This window comes from Pempheris klunzingeri, chromosome 6 (assembly GCF_042242105.1).
Source record: "Pempheris klunzingeri isolate RE-2024b chromosome 6, fPemKlu1.hap1, whole genome shotgun sequence".
Lineage (NCBI taxonomy): Eukaryota > Metazoa > Chordata > Actinopteri > Acropomatiformes > Pempheridae > Pempheris > Pempheris klunzingeri.
This window is the reverse complement of record NC_092017.1, coordinates 20238257-20251330: the sequence shown is the minus strand read 5'-3', so window position 1 is coordinate 20251330 and position 13074 is coordinate 20238257. Positions and strand designations below refer to the sequence as shown.

At 40.5% G+C, this 13074-nt stretch overlaps 2 protein-coding genes across 3 annotated transcripts in view; both read left to right on the top strand.

The window, feature by feature from the left end:
• rabgap1l (RAB GTPase activating protein 1-like) overlaps window positions 1-13074 on the top strand; it is a 109871-nt gene that overhangs the window by 39881 nt on the left and 56916 nt on the right. The gene's annotated exons all lie outside the window — the stretch shown is intronic.
• On the top strand, window positions 98-1216 carry gpr52 (G protein-coupled receptor 52). Its single transcript, XM_070832860.1, has one exon. The coding sequence runs from the start codon at window positions 98-100 to the stop codon at window positions 1214-1216; it is 1119 nt and encodes a 372-aa protein (XP_070688961.1).

The window sequence follows — 13074 nt, the reverse complement described above, 5'->3', positions numbered from 1 at the left end:
TAGAGCGGGTGGGGGGCAGGCAGTTCTCCAGTTTCAGACCAGCTGCCTTATGGGTGGCACACCACAAACCTGACCCACCTGGATAGCACCCAGAACAATGAACCAGTCTGAACTGACAACTGACCCGTTGCTCACTGCCAACAGCAGCCATGGAGACTTCTTTCCTGGCAGGACCTCCAACCACTCTTGTCCACTGGGCTGGGGGCTGAACGAAGGCCTAGAGGCTTGCGTCCTGGAGACTGCTGTCATTGTACTTCTGACAGTGCTTATAATTGCAGGGAACCTGACGGTGATCTTTGTGTTCCACTGCGCCCCTCTTCTACACCACTACACCACCAGCTACTTTATCCAAACCATGGCCTACGCTGACCTGCTGGTGGGACTTAGCTGCCTGGTACCCACCCTGTCTCTGCTCCACTACCCAGCAGGTGTCCAGGAGCCCATCACGTGCCAGGTCTTCAGCTATGTCATCTCTGTTCTGAAGAGCGTTTCAATGGCCTGCTTGGCTTGTATCAGTGTGGACCGCTACCTGGCCATAACAAAACCACTATCTTACAACCAGCTGGTGACACCATGCCGGCTACGAGGCTGCATCACCATCATCTGGGTCTACTCTAGCCTGGTTTTCCTGCCCTCCTTCTTTGGTTGGGGTAAGCCAGGCTATCATGGGGATATTTTTGAGTGGTGCGCTCACTCTTGGCCCACCTCTGCCCTTTTTACAGGCTTTGTGGTGTGCTTGCTCTATGCACCTGCTGCACTTGTGGTTTGTTTTACGTATTACCATATCTTTCGCATTTGCCAGCAGCACAACAGGGAAATCAGTGAACGGCGGGCACGATTCCCCAGCCAGGAGATGGAGGCTGGTGAGGGGGGTGGCGGTGGACATCACGGAGGGCATGGACCAGATCGACGCTATGCGATGGTGCTCTTCCGCATCACCAGTGTTTTCTATATGCTTTGGCTCCCCTACATAATTTACTTCCTGCTAGAGAGCTCCCATGTGTTGGATAGCCCTGCCCTCTCCTTCATTACCACCTGGCTGGCTATTAGCAACAGTTTTTGCAACTGTGTCATTTACAGCCTGTCTAACAGTGTGTTCCGCCTGGGCATGCGTAGACTCTCACAGACGATTTGCTCGTTCAGCCACTGTGCAGCAGATGACAGGGACTTTGGGGAGCCTAAACCAAGGAAGAGGGCAAACTCATGCTCCATCTGAAGCGATGACTTTTCGGGGATGAGGATACTCCCCGAATCTTCGAATGGGAAACGTGAATTTTAACAAGCTTAGCAGCTAGTTTATTTTCAGTTAAACTGGCAGGGCTTAAAAACCAAACAGAAACAGAGATTTCTGTTTGGTTTCTGTTGTATCAGCCTGTAAGCTGACAAAAGTGAGGTTGTCCTGTCCCAATAAACCGTGGTTTATTGCATTACAAGCTTTTACAGAAGATGGGTCCAGTGTCTAAACAGAGGGATTTAATGAGATGTGTGCTCTGTGACGTCTTTTATTCTATAGTATGTGACTTAGCTGTGGATTGCATAGTCTCCCCGTGGCTTTCTTAACCTTTACATCTCACTGTGTGTTATCAGCCAAGTCAGACATGGTAGGAAGACAAAACTGAAAACTAAAAGATTCACAGATATTTCCTCAGACATCAAATGTGACCACGCTATTTCATGCCTGTTAAACTTTTTTAGTGGTTATGAAATGGATCAACCTTATATTTGATGTCTCTGTATTTTCTATGACTGTCATTAGCAGAAACAAGATAACTTACACCTACTTGTGCTCACAAACCTGCTTAATGGTTTTAAATGGATATTTACTATGGACATTTTAACTGTATAAACACACACAGTCACAATGACCACAGCCATTATGCTGCTGATGAATAACGGATGGCGTAGGGCCTTGACTGTTTTCTAGAGGAAAGTGAGCTGTCCATTTCTGTGTGTGTAGTATTTTGTATTGAGTCTGTGAAATGATGTGGGCAGGTGAACGAGAGAGGTGCAAAAAATTACTTGCTGATTTACTGGTCTGGTGTTCATTTTTTTCCAATTAACAGAGTGATTGGCTGGAATTTGGATAAAGTTGTTTACTCAGACCTTCTGCAAGGCATGGTACATAATTAAACAGTAAACCTCCAATATAGCAGTGTATAGATAGCTAAAACATACTTCTACATCACAGCATTAAGCCAAGAATTATAAAACTTGTTAGAGGAGTGTTGAAACCTTTAAATCCACACTGTTTTCACTAGACTTCACATGGTTACTTATCTATAATGTAGACGGCCAACACATTTAACACATTGCCTACTGCACTACTGTGACCTGGATCCAATTTTCCACAGATGACATGCCGCCTCTATTGTTCACCAATTTGAATATTACCTGATTATGGTCAGTGCACCCCTACTGAAAAGCACCTTCAGACAAAGGATGCGTCAGGTTGACACTAAGGCATCTATATTGATGCTCATGGCGTATAACTACCCAGCACAGAGTTGTTGTTTTTTTCCCCCCAAGGTCCACCCTTGTGTTTTAGCCCATCAGTGCCAGGATTCCCACGATTGGCGTGGCATCCCTGATATGGCTGTTATGAGTATTTTGCTAACTGTTTGATGCATGAGCGCTCATGACAGCCATGTCCAACCAGCAAATAACCTCTTCTCTATATATGGTGGGCCATGTAAACTGGATAGTGAACCAACAGAATTGGCTAAATGAAACACCATAATGTAATTATAAATTTCATACTGTCATTTATATTGCGAATGGGAGTTCATTTCTAACATTTACTTTTAGAAACAAAGTTCTTTAAATTAAGGGAATTCATGATGTCATTATTTTTAGATTCACCTCCTGGTAGTTGCTTTTCACCCACACTCAAACGTGGCTGGGTCACTAATAGGAAAGAAAAATGATAGTAGTGGCAGTGCAGACCCAAAGATTGCATCAGTGACACAGTCATCTTTGTTAAAGATTGTAGTGGATTTTATTTCCCAGCAGCAGTGGACAGGATCTCAGGTTAATGTCACCTGATCTGTCTGGAGTTCGCCGTGAGGTTAAAACTTAACTGATCTGAAATTACATGCTTTGTTGTGATAAAGGTTTAAGGCTATCAGTAGCTTATCTTGAGGTAGTTTGTTAAACTACTGGCCGGACAGTCCTCGTTATTTTTAATTTGTCTCACTGGTACCAATTCTATGGCTGAGAAACATGAAAATGTACTGTCCTCAAACTACAGGTCCTACAGATCTCTCAGTGCAATTATGAATTAACTTATTGTGCGCTTCTTACAGGGTCAAATCTAATAGGGAATCGCACTGTAAATTTATGGGAAAAAATAACATTAAATTGGTTACTGGGCTCATTGAATTTTCATTATCTTTTTAATGGTGCCCAAGCAACAGATGACTTTGCTGAGAAGGGCAAAGTATACAGTATGTGTTAGAAATTGATTGTTATTGGAGATGTGTAGTGGACTCCATCCTGCTCAAAGATTATAATTCTTTTGTTATCTTAATGTCCACATTCCAGCTTGATAAAATCTGAAGACTGTTCCCCAGTCTGGGGCTTTTGATATACAAAGTGCAGATGATGTGTGTTGTTAAATCAACCTACAGACAGCCTTTGGTTGTTATTCTATCCTTTGCTACAGCACAGTAGTATAGTCATTCCAGTCGATTTACCTAGTACATTCCTTGATCACTGGATCAGTGTCAAAGCATAATTCATTTCATATGAATACAGCCACGTACTATAGCCAATGACTTATACTGAGTCCCCCTATTTGCTCATGTCGTAGTGTCATCTGTGGTTTAGGCCTTGCTTATAGTGTATATTTGTCCATGCTAGAAACCAATTGACACAGCAGACCGAGCCCCTTGATATTGTACCTGCATTTTTTGCTGCTTAACAGTACCCTGTGTAAGTCATTCCTCATTTTAAAGCTGCATGAAGTGATTTTTGACTACTACGGGCAGAAAGACTCAAATATAATAAGCCTTTAGCCTATTATATTTTAGTGGCATGTTGGCAAGCAATTTGCTACTTACACATCCAGCAGTTACAGAACTATGTGAGCATTTCATTCCAGGGTCTTTCTGGCCACCTGATGAATGTAAGTACAATATTGTTTTTAAGCCAAGGTTTGGTAAATCAAAATCAGAAAAATATATGTTTATTATGGGTTCTCTACTTGCTCTACTTTTCTTATCGGGCACTCGTTTACTTCGGCTCTCTGCAGTTACGCATGAGGCCGGTAGCCTACAGTCGACTTGAAATAATCATGTACTGGGAGTGGCTGCCCATGGTTTATACTTTATGTGCCGGCATTGTTTTGGTTTTGTTGGTTCAGACAACTAACATAACCAAATCAGTGAGATAAAAGCAGCGGTGGGGTGTTGATTCTTCACCCTATAACATGATCAGGAATTATTTGATTCAGTGTTAGGATAAAAAAAATATATTGCTTTATGCAGCTTTAATGCATTACAGATTGTTCTGTATACGTGCCTAAAGATGTATTTTGTAGGAAAAGTGAAAAAAAGATGTTGAGAAGTAATTGTTGTTACATGGACATGCTGCACTTTCTAAAAACATTGTTCAGCTACATTGTGACCATGTACACATCTGAAGGTACATTGTCATTGGATTTAGTTTTCTGCGACTTTATAAGTTCAGAGGGATTTCCACATGAACCTAGACTGGGTCAAGTCATTCATTTTTCACAGTCAATCTGACTTCTGCCTTCAAGTGGGTACATGTTATCAGTCTGATGTCTACATCATATCTGTAAGATAAGAGGAGACAGCAGATTTGTCTGAGTCTTGTGAATTCCCTTTTATAGCCATATGACCTGGCATATATGAGGAATAACAGTAGGGAACCACAGCATAGCCGTGTTGAATACTAGACTTACAATAACATATTTTTTGATAGCTTGTGTTTTTGGTGCTCCTCTGGAGCATAGTGCAGTGGGCTAGTAGAAAAAAAAACTATAGAATCTGAATTAGTGCTGTGTTATCTTCACAATGTGGTGACAAACAACAAAACATATAAGACAAGAGAAAGCTAAACTCTGTAATAACCTAAAATAAAATAGATCAGTTGTAACCATATAATGTAAAAGTTGGAATATTCCATTCAAGTGGAGATTACAGTATTTGATCAGAAGTTGCACGAATATTCATTCCTTTGGTGGGCTTTTTTTGTAGCGGGTTATGTGAAATGCGTGTCTTGGCTCAAGGTTTCAATATCCAAGAGCCACTGACTGAATATTTAAAAAATCAACTGTTTATATGTGTCTGTATTACACTGACCAAACTGAAGTGGTAGAAAAACAAAACTGTCGTCTTATTTCAAGTGCATTTATTGGGGCTTTTAGTATAAAGAGTTTAATTAAAGGATGATATGTATTTATTTATTAAATTATGTTTAAACCTTTACACAACATACTGTATATTAGTATACTGTATATAAAGTACGTGTATCTGTTTTTTAATCTGCTGTACAGCCAAAAAATCAGACAAATTCTGACAAATGTATGGCGCACCCACTTGTGTTCAATCAACTAGGCTGCTGATGTTTTGAGTAGGAGGCAGAGTGTGTTAAATTACACAGTATCTATTTTTTTATTTTGAAATTTTGTCAAAGGCTATGGTTTTGTTGTTGCTGCCAACCCAATAAAGGTGAAAATAGTAGACATTCACATCTTTGTAGTTGCTTTTGTGAAAGGTGTTTGTTTCTGTAGCAACTATCAGCTTTCAGTCTTAACCAGTAGAACTCTAGTCACTTTCATAATCCTGCACTTGGTACCGATTTTTAAGGAGTGATGAAGGGAATGAAGATGTGGGCCTGTGACTCTGTGGCTGCCAGTTTGAATCACCAGACTTGATGGAATTAGTGCGATTAACTAACGCCTTCTTCAGCAAACAACGTCCACTTGAGCAGGATGATTTTATTTAGAGCACCAGTTACTTTTGAAATGTAACGTATGTGAAATAATCACAAAAGTAAGATAATCATGTTAGTGCGCATGAATAATGCGCACTAACATGCTTATAATCCTGGTCCAGGTGAAGTTTATTTTCCATTTTGTCTAATGTGCAGATCAAATATTTAAGCCATGTTGCTCCTCCTTAGAGAGAAAGACTGTAATTTTACAGCCTTTTTGTCAGAGAATGAAGCCCAAGCAGCGGATTTTTTTGGATTGACATTTTCCTAATGATATCTGTCGACAGTTCTGCCTCTGATGCTTGCCCCAGTTCAGTTATGATAAATTTCTGCATCCATTACCTTAACCGCAGCAAACTTATAAAAGAAAGATGGCTACCGTGGATACTTTGCAACAGATGTGAAAACAAACAAAGCAAAGATTTAATTAGCAGGTTTTGGACTCTTTAATTTCGTCTGATGGCTGAAAATGGCTGATCAGGTGTGATTTACCAGGTAACAACTCTGGTAGCCTTTCCTTTAGGCAACGCAAACATTGTGTCCTCTCTGTGTTAAGAATATCCTCTGTATACAGCCTGATCCCTTGTTCTTGGTCTTGAATTGGCCTTTGAAATTCATATACTCACTTCAACTGCGCCCATGCTTGGAAATGGCTATAACCTTACCCAGTAGTTAAGCGGAGAGACGAGCAAGAGCAGATGAATGGGGGTAGTGGAAGAAGACTGAAGAAGTAAGAAAAGCAGATCGTAGATAGGGAACAAGCTGGGGAGAGAAAAGATGGCAAGGTAAGTGACGTGGTTAAATAGGCTGATGAGAAGAGCAAGATGATAGAGATTCGGAGGATCAAGGTGGAGGATGGTAAGAAGGACAGAGAGAAAGGGAGGTAGAATAAGAAGAAAGAAAGGCGCCAAAGAGAGAGGTTGAAGAACAAAGCATTTTCTAAAATGTCAAAATCTGTTTCAGTAAAATTTGCAGTTAGTAGTTACTGGTTTCAGGTACTTTTATTCTGTTTTATTTCATACTCAAATGTCATTGAGAATACAGAATGGAACAACCCAATGTATTTCTGTACCTTTTTATATGAGACATTTTGTATTTCCACAGTTCTTAATAGTTTTTACATTAACATATACAGTAAATTACATACACATGTATAACGGCACAAAATAATCCCTCTGAAATTGTTATTTATAGCAGCATAGAATTGGATCAGAAAGGTTGTTCTGTGGTATAACGCCTTATGTTTTTTTGATGTAGATGGACATGCCTTTATTTTGATGCCCACACCCATGTTTATGAGCATGCAGTTTTTAGGATGCTAGGACCAGTTTTTTTCTGGATGTTTGATATCTAGTTTTGGAACGAAAATATGTATTTGTTCCTCCTCCCAAAAAGCATTTCATCCACACCAACTATTCACCCAAACCAAGAGCAGCTTCCCAGTCCAGGCTTGCTCAATATTCATGCCCGACACTTTATCAGGAATTCCCTTTTATTTCCACGAATGGCAGCACTTGCCTCACTTCCTCTTTCCCTTTCCATCCTGCCACTTCCCTCCTCCTCTTTCCGGCCTGATTGAGAAAGGACCACCTGACCCTCTTTTGAGGTGGGGAAGTCATAATTGGAGGGGAAGCCAGTTCCTGCCTCTTTGTGCTAATGGTGGAGCCTTGCGGCGCCCACCAAAAGCCTTTGATGGTATAAGGAGGACACACTCGTACACCCACACACCAACACACCCTCATACATCTTGCATGGCCTCAGTCAGTCTTTGAAAATGTGGGCTTGACTGTGGCCTGATAGCTGACAGGTGTTGATCTAGGCACAGATGATTGTATGCTCTTCCAGTGTGTAATGTGCAGTATTAAACATTTTTTAAACATTTATATATCCATTAACATTCTGTGTAGCTCTGTATCGCTCCCTTTGGACTGACGTTATTATCTCCACCGGTGCGCAAGAGTGCATGTTGAACATGTTCACCTGGGATATATGTTTGTGCCAGCTGAGCCAGGAGCTGTCATTTGCACTTGCGTAATGGCATGGACCATATTTGTGTCCTAAAATGTCTGCATGCTCGCTCCTCTTCAGTTACAGCAAATGCTCACACCTTCACCTTATAACCACAACTTTCCACTAGCGATGTTGGTTTTATGTCTCAGGTAAATACATAATGAGGATAGTTGTTGTAGGCAAGATCTTATTCTCTCATCACTACCTGGTTTTCAGTTAACAAGGATTTCTGGCTACAAGCGTAGTGTGCTGGTGCTGCTCTGGGATTTCTGAGGAGTGTCCTACTGACCAGTGTTGCCACCTTGCCTTTAGTTTGCATTTGCAAAAAATGATCAGTTCAACAATCGAATACATAAATCCTACAACATTTCAAACATGCTTTTGTACAGTGCTTTGTGGAAAAGAACCCAAAAGATTTCATCCATAATCAGACTTTCAGTCCATGGTTAAGAGGTGAAGCGGTGCTCTCCTGGAAACATAACAGAAACAGCCCTACATATCTGTAACATATCTGTAGAGAGTCAAATGAGCGTTAAGAAGCTCAGGTTTCAGTCAGAATCACTTTTTAGTTAGCCGAATATTTTTGCGATGTAATGTGGCTATAATGTATAGTAAATATAGTCATCGATCATGGAAGCACACAGTGATTCTGCAGAAAGTGTCTGCAGTTTCATGACAATACAGCGTGTACAGAATGTACAGTATACATTTTATAAATGTTACATCTCTAATTGCCATTGTTGCTAAGAATCCATCTACCAACAAAACAGTTGCAGGCTCAACCATTTCAAGTCCTGTCTAAGTGCTCCACAGCATTTCGACAGGATTCAATGGAATACTTACCTGCCCGCTCATTGCTGGGTGCCCTGGATAGAAATATTAGAAAAATCCTTAAAGTGTGGAATCGCAGGAAGTCTTCATCAGCCGCTTTTCATAGTTCACTACTTCCATTTCACCTTTGGACCTGATGATTGCCATAGGTAGGCCTTCTTTCCATCAGTGGCCTTCCATCCGTCAGTCAGTGCTTTCTCTTCCATCTTTCTTAAGTGCTTCGACTCTCCTAAATGAGCACATTGGTTTCACTGGTTCTAAGTAACACTCAGCATTCCGCTTTCAGTTTGAAAACTCTGATTCTGCAATTTTTCGCTTATTGTCCTTTTAGTCTCTGTTGCATCATCACTGTCTTTTTTTTGTCTTGAGTAATGCTGACTCTGCTACTAAGAAACCACTTTGTGAAATCCCACCTCGCCCTTGAGCACCACAGCATCTCTGAGGCCAGCAGCAACTATGAAAACCAATTTAGGTCAGGGTTGTTATTTGGCCTGTGATGGGACCACGTTGGCTACGTTGCTGATTTGATGCTGTTCGCTTTCCGTAATGCTTTTGTCCGTCTGGTCAGGGAGAGTTTTCCATGGTCATAAGTTTCCAGGGGTTGTTTTTAACCTTAAAAGGAATATGACATTTTTGCCACTTGGCCTATAAGTAAAACAAATTTCTCATAAATGTGGCCATTGTGACTCCACAGGTAATGCTAACTTCACAATCGTCACCTCCATTATACAGATTCTGGTTAATAAGGACTCAGGCATAACGATGTGTATGGAGGCAAGCTGAAAGGGCCTCCCAGAGCTGTACAAATATGAATTTTACATGAATCATTTCCGACTCCTCTCTTTGAGTATGACTTAAAGTATTCACGGAAGGTAGCCCCCTGGAATGGCCAACATGGGGATCTAAAATGAGCCACTGTATAGTCACAATGGTCATATTTATGGGAAATACACAAGGTCTGAATATGAAATTGTTAGGTTAGAGTAGTTTATGCCTGTTGTCTTTGTGACTGATCTGAGACCTTAAGAATAAATACATTTTTGCAACTTCTTTAAAGAGATATGTGTATATCAGTGTGTGTGTGTGTGTGTGTGTGTGTGTATTAGACAGTGAATGTCAGCCTCCTCTATAACTGGACCATCCTGCCAGCGTCCTGTGCCCTAGCTGAGCTTGGTGGTAGTCTGAGCCCTTTTATGATGCACACACAGACAGACAGTATTAGATGGGTGCAGTACATGAACACATAAAGATACTGGAATCCCTGTATATCTGGAAAAGATGGTCCCTGCTCACAAAAAGGTAGCAAAGGCATCATAAATATGCACAATTTCTACACTCTAGATTATCTAGATTACATTTATTTTAGTAAATTTAAGGTGAAAATAGCTCTTATACATCACTGTTTTTAGAGCACCACTGTTAAAATCATGGGGAGCTAAAAGAGTTATTAGTATTACATATTTAAAAACCTGAAATGAAATATTAGACAAGAATCTGACAGAATAGAAATATAGATTGGCAGCACCCACATCAGGGGCTAAACTGAGCAGCTAGTTATTGATTTACTTGAACCGCTGTAATGATCATTAGATCTTTGATTGATAAACTGCCCACAGTGATTTACAGCACCTGCTCTCTCCTCCACCTTTCCAAGCTCTCCATGCCTCGTGGTTAGAAGCACTGAATATTTTAATAGCAGTAAATTGACAGGAATAAGGTCACAGTGACCATCATTTTAGTCCAAATTTATTTTTATCTAAATTATTGTAGACTGGATGTGAGAAGGTAAATCAAAAGAATAGCTAAAACACACCACCAATACATTTGATAAGACTTGTATTACCTATTTTTAAGGTAAGGCAGAAATTGTGAAATGAAAAGTCTGTCACTGTAAAAAAACAGAAATAAGCACAACATGCGTTTTTATTACCTGCGTTAAAGCAAATAAACAACATCTGAAATCACACTTAAAGCTGTTATTGCCCTGTAGTTCCTGCTAATTCTGTCAGAAAACAAATGAAGTACTTGTTGTCTTAATAGTAATATACCTAGCACTTTCTGCACAATTATCTCATATTATTAAACCTTTATTACAGGTAGTAATGTATAATGAAATCATTGTTTATAAAAGTGATGGTGCCAAATTTTATGCTCTTATGTGTGAAAAAGAATCTGTAAAGTTCTAAACTCTGTCTCAGACTGTGATGGATTCTCCTCTCTTCTCCTCCGTGGTCAACACTTTCAGACAACTGAGCTTGCAGAGGCTGGCACTTTGAACTGCAGACATTCTTTCTCCTGTTCGAAAAGGATTTTATTGTGACAGAATAGAGCTCATTATAGTATTGGCTTTGGAGCTGCTTCAATCCATTTCCCTGACTGCTGCACTAAAGGAACATCTAAAGATTTCTTAATTTCTTTTCTGTTCATCCTCTCTAATTTGATTTATCATCATTTGCACCAATATTCTTGCTCTAGCTATCCATACACAGAGGACAAAGACAAGCACCTTGACAGACAGTGGAGGACAAGCCTGTTTTTTACTGTTAACCTCCCTGCAGACCTCAGGTACTGAAGCTCTGCCAGCAGATGTACAGCCAGCTTCCCTAATTCTCTCTCAGGGCATTTTAGCTGAATTAAATACCATAAGACAGTCAAATTACCCCCTTGGCTCCTTAGCATATTTCCTCCCTCCTCCTACCTCTCCTCTTTTGCTCTTCCTTTCTCTCCCTCTCTCTCTCTCTCTCTATCCTGAGGCAGTGTTTCCCATAGTAGCAGACCGGGGCTGGTTGTGTTAGGCAGTTATTTAGCAGTGATGGTCCAACAGCTCGCCTCAGGCCATCACTGATATGGCTAGTTCCTGCTCTGTGGCATTTAGCCTTGCTGCTGTTTCCAGGGTGGGAGGAAGGAAGTGAATGAATGGAAAACAAATAAGTAAATAAATAAAGTAGCTATGTTTAGTGTTTGCTGGGCTGTGTGACCAATGTGTCATTTGAGTCTTTCATAGTCACTCCGTCAGTCCTTTCAACCTTTGATGATATGAGGAAAAAAAAAACATTATTATTGAAGACACATCAAACCAATGTCAAGTCAAAACCAGTCATTTCCATCAGCAGTGTGACGCTAGCATTATTTGGGGAATAATCCTCTCAATACTTGTCACATTGGCAGCTTGGTTCACAGCTTCTACACAACAGGTGAAGTCGATGACAAACGAGGCCAAAGAGCCAAAAAGAGCAAGTGGTGTTTTAGCAGTGTATACATACTAGCCCATAAGTGATGTCATCACTTTGAAAGACTTACTATTCAGTTTATTACCTTGTTCATGTGAAAATTGTTTTAATAATCACGTTAATGATGGAGATTAAAGGTTGCAGTGCAGAGTTTCAGCCTCAGCATTTGTGTGTAAAAAAAAAAACCTTGCAATTTCCAACATAGCTGCTGGTAACTGTTGAACTGAAACTACCTCTGTAATAATGTCACATTAGTTATAGGTACTGATGACTGAATTTGAAATTAATATTTTGGAATCAAATTCACAAAGGTATTGTTTCATACACTGTATACGCACAATGTTAGGATAGAAATATTATGCTTAACCTTTGGTTGCATATAAACTAAACTGGAATGCAGTCATGCTTTCTCTACAAAATGTTCAATACGTGGGTTCTGGTTAGCTGTACGCTCCCTGTCAATCTGTGTATTTAAAGATAAATGAGACTGCCAGCTATCCAGTACTACATCCCTGGTTACAGTTGAGTGTCCCCATTGTCTCTCTGGTTCCTCCCAACTGCACATCAGGACCGAAGAGGCACTGTGTCGCTATGGAAACCCTGAGCTGAGTCTGAAGAAGCAACAAGGTTTCTGAGAGTTTATTTGAAGTTTATAAATAGGGCGCAATTAAAATGGATTTTAACATTGGCTCCAAAATAGCAACCTCTTCATTATTCATTCATGTGCGCTTTTATTTTGAAGATGTACCGTATGTGTGTGGCTGTTTCTTTCACATAAGTGGATTTAAAAACACAAAGACCCATCTACGCATACATCAATTCACACGACTTTACACACAACCGTACACGTTTCTCTATCTTCTGTCATGGACAGAGCCACTGAGTGCCTGACCCTCCACTCCCTCCACCTCTATCATCCCTTTGGGTCTTCTGGCCCCACAACAGAGACTCAACTCATATCCTCCAGTAAAAACCACAACACACAGAAAATGTCAGATATCTGGGGGGATGCACTTTATCCACTGACCTCTCTCAATGATGCTGT

What these genes read in the sequence shown, in the direction of transcription:
- gpr52 (XM_070832860.1), top strand. Translation starts at nt 98, where the DNA reads ATGAACCAGTCTGAACTGACAACTGACCCGTTGCTCACTGCCAACAGC.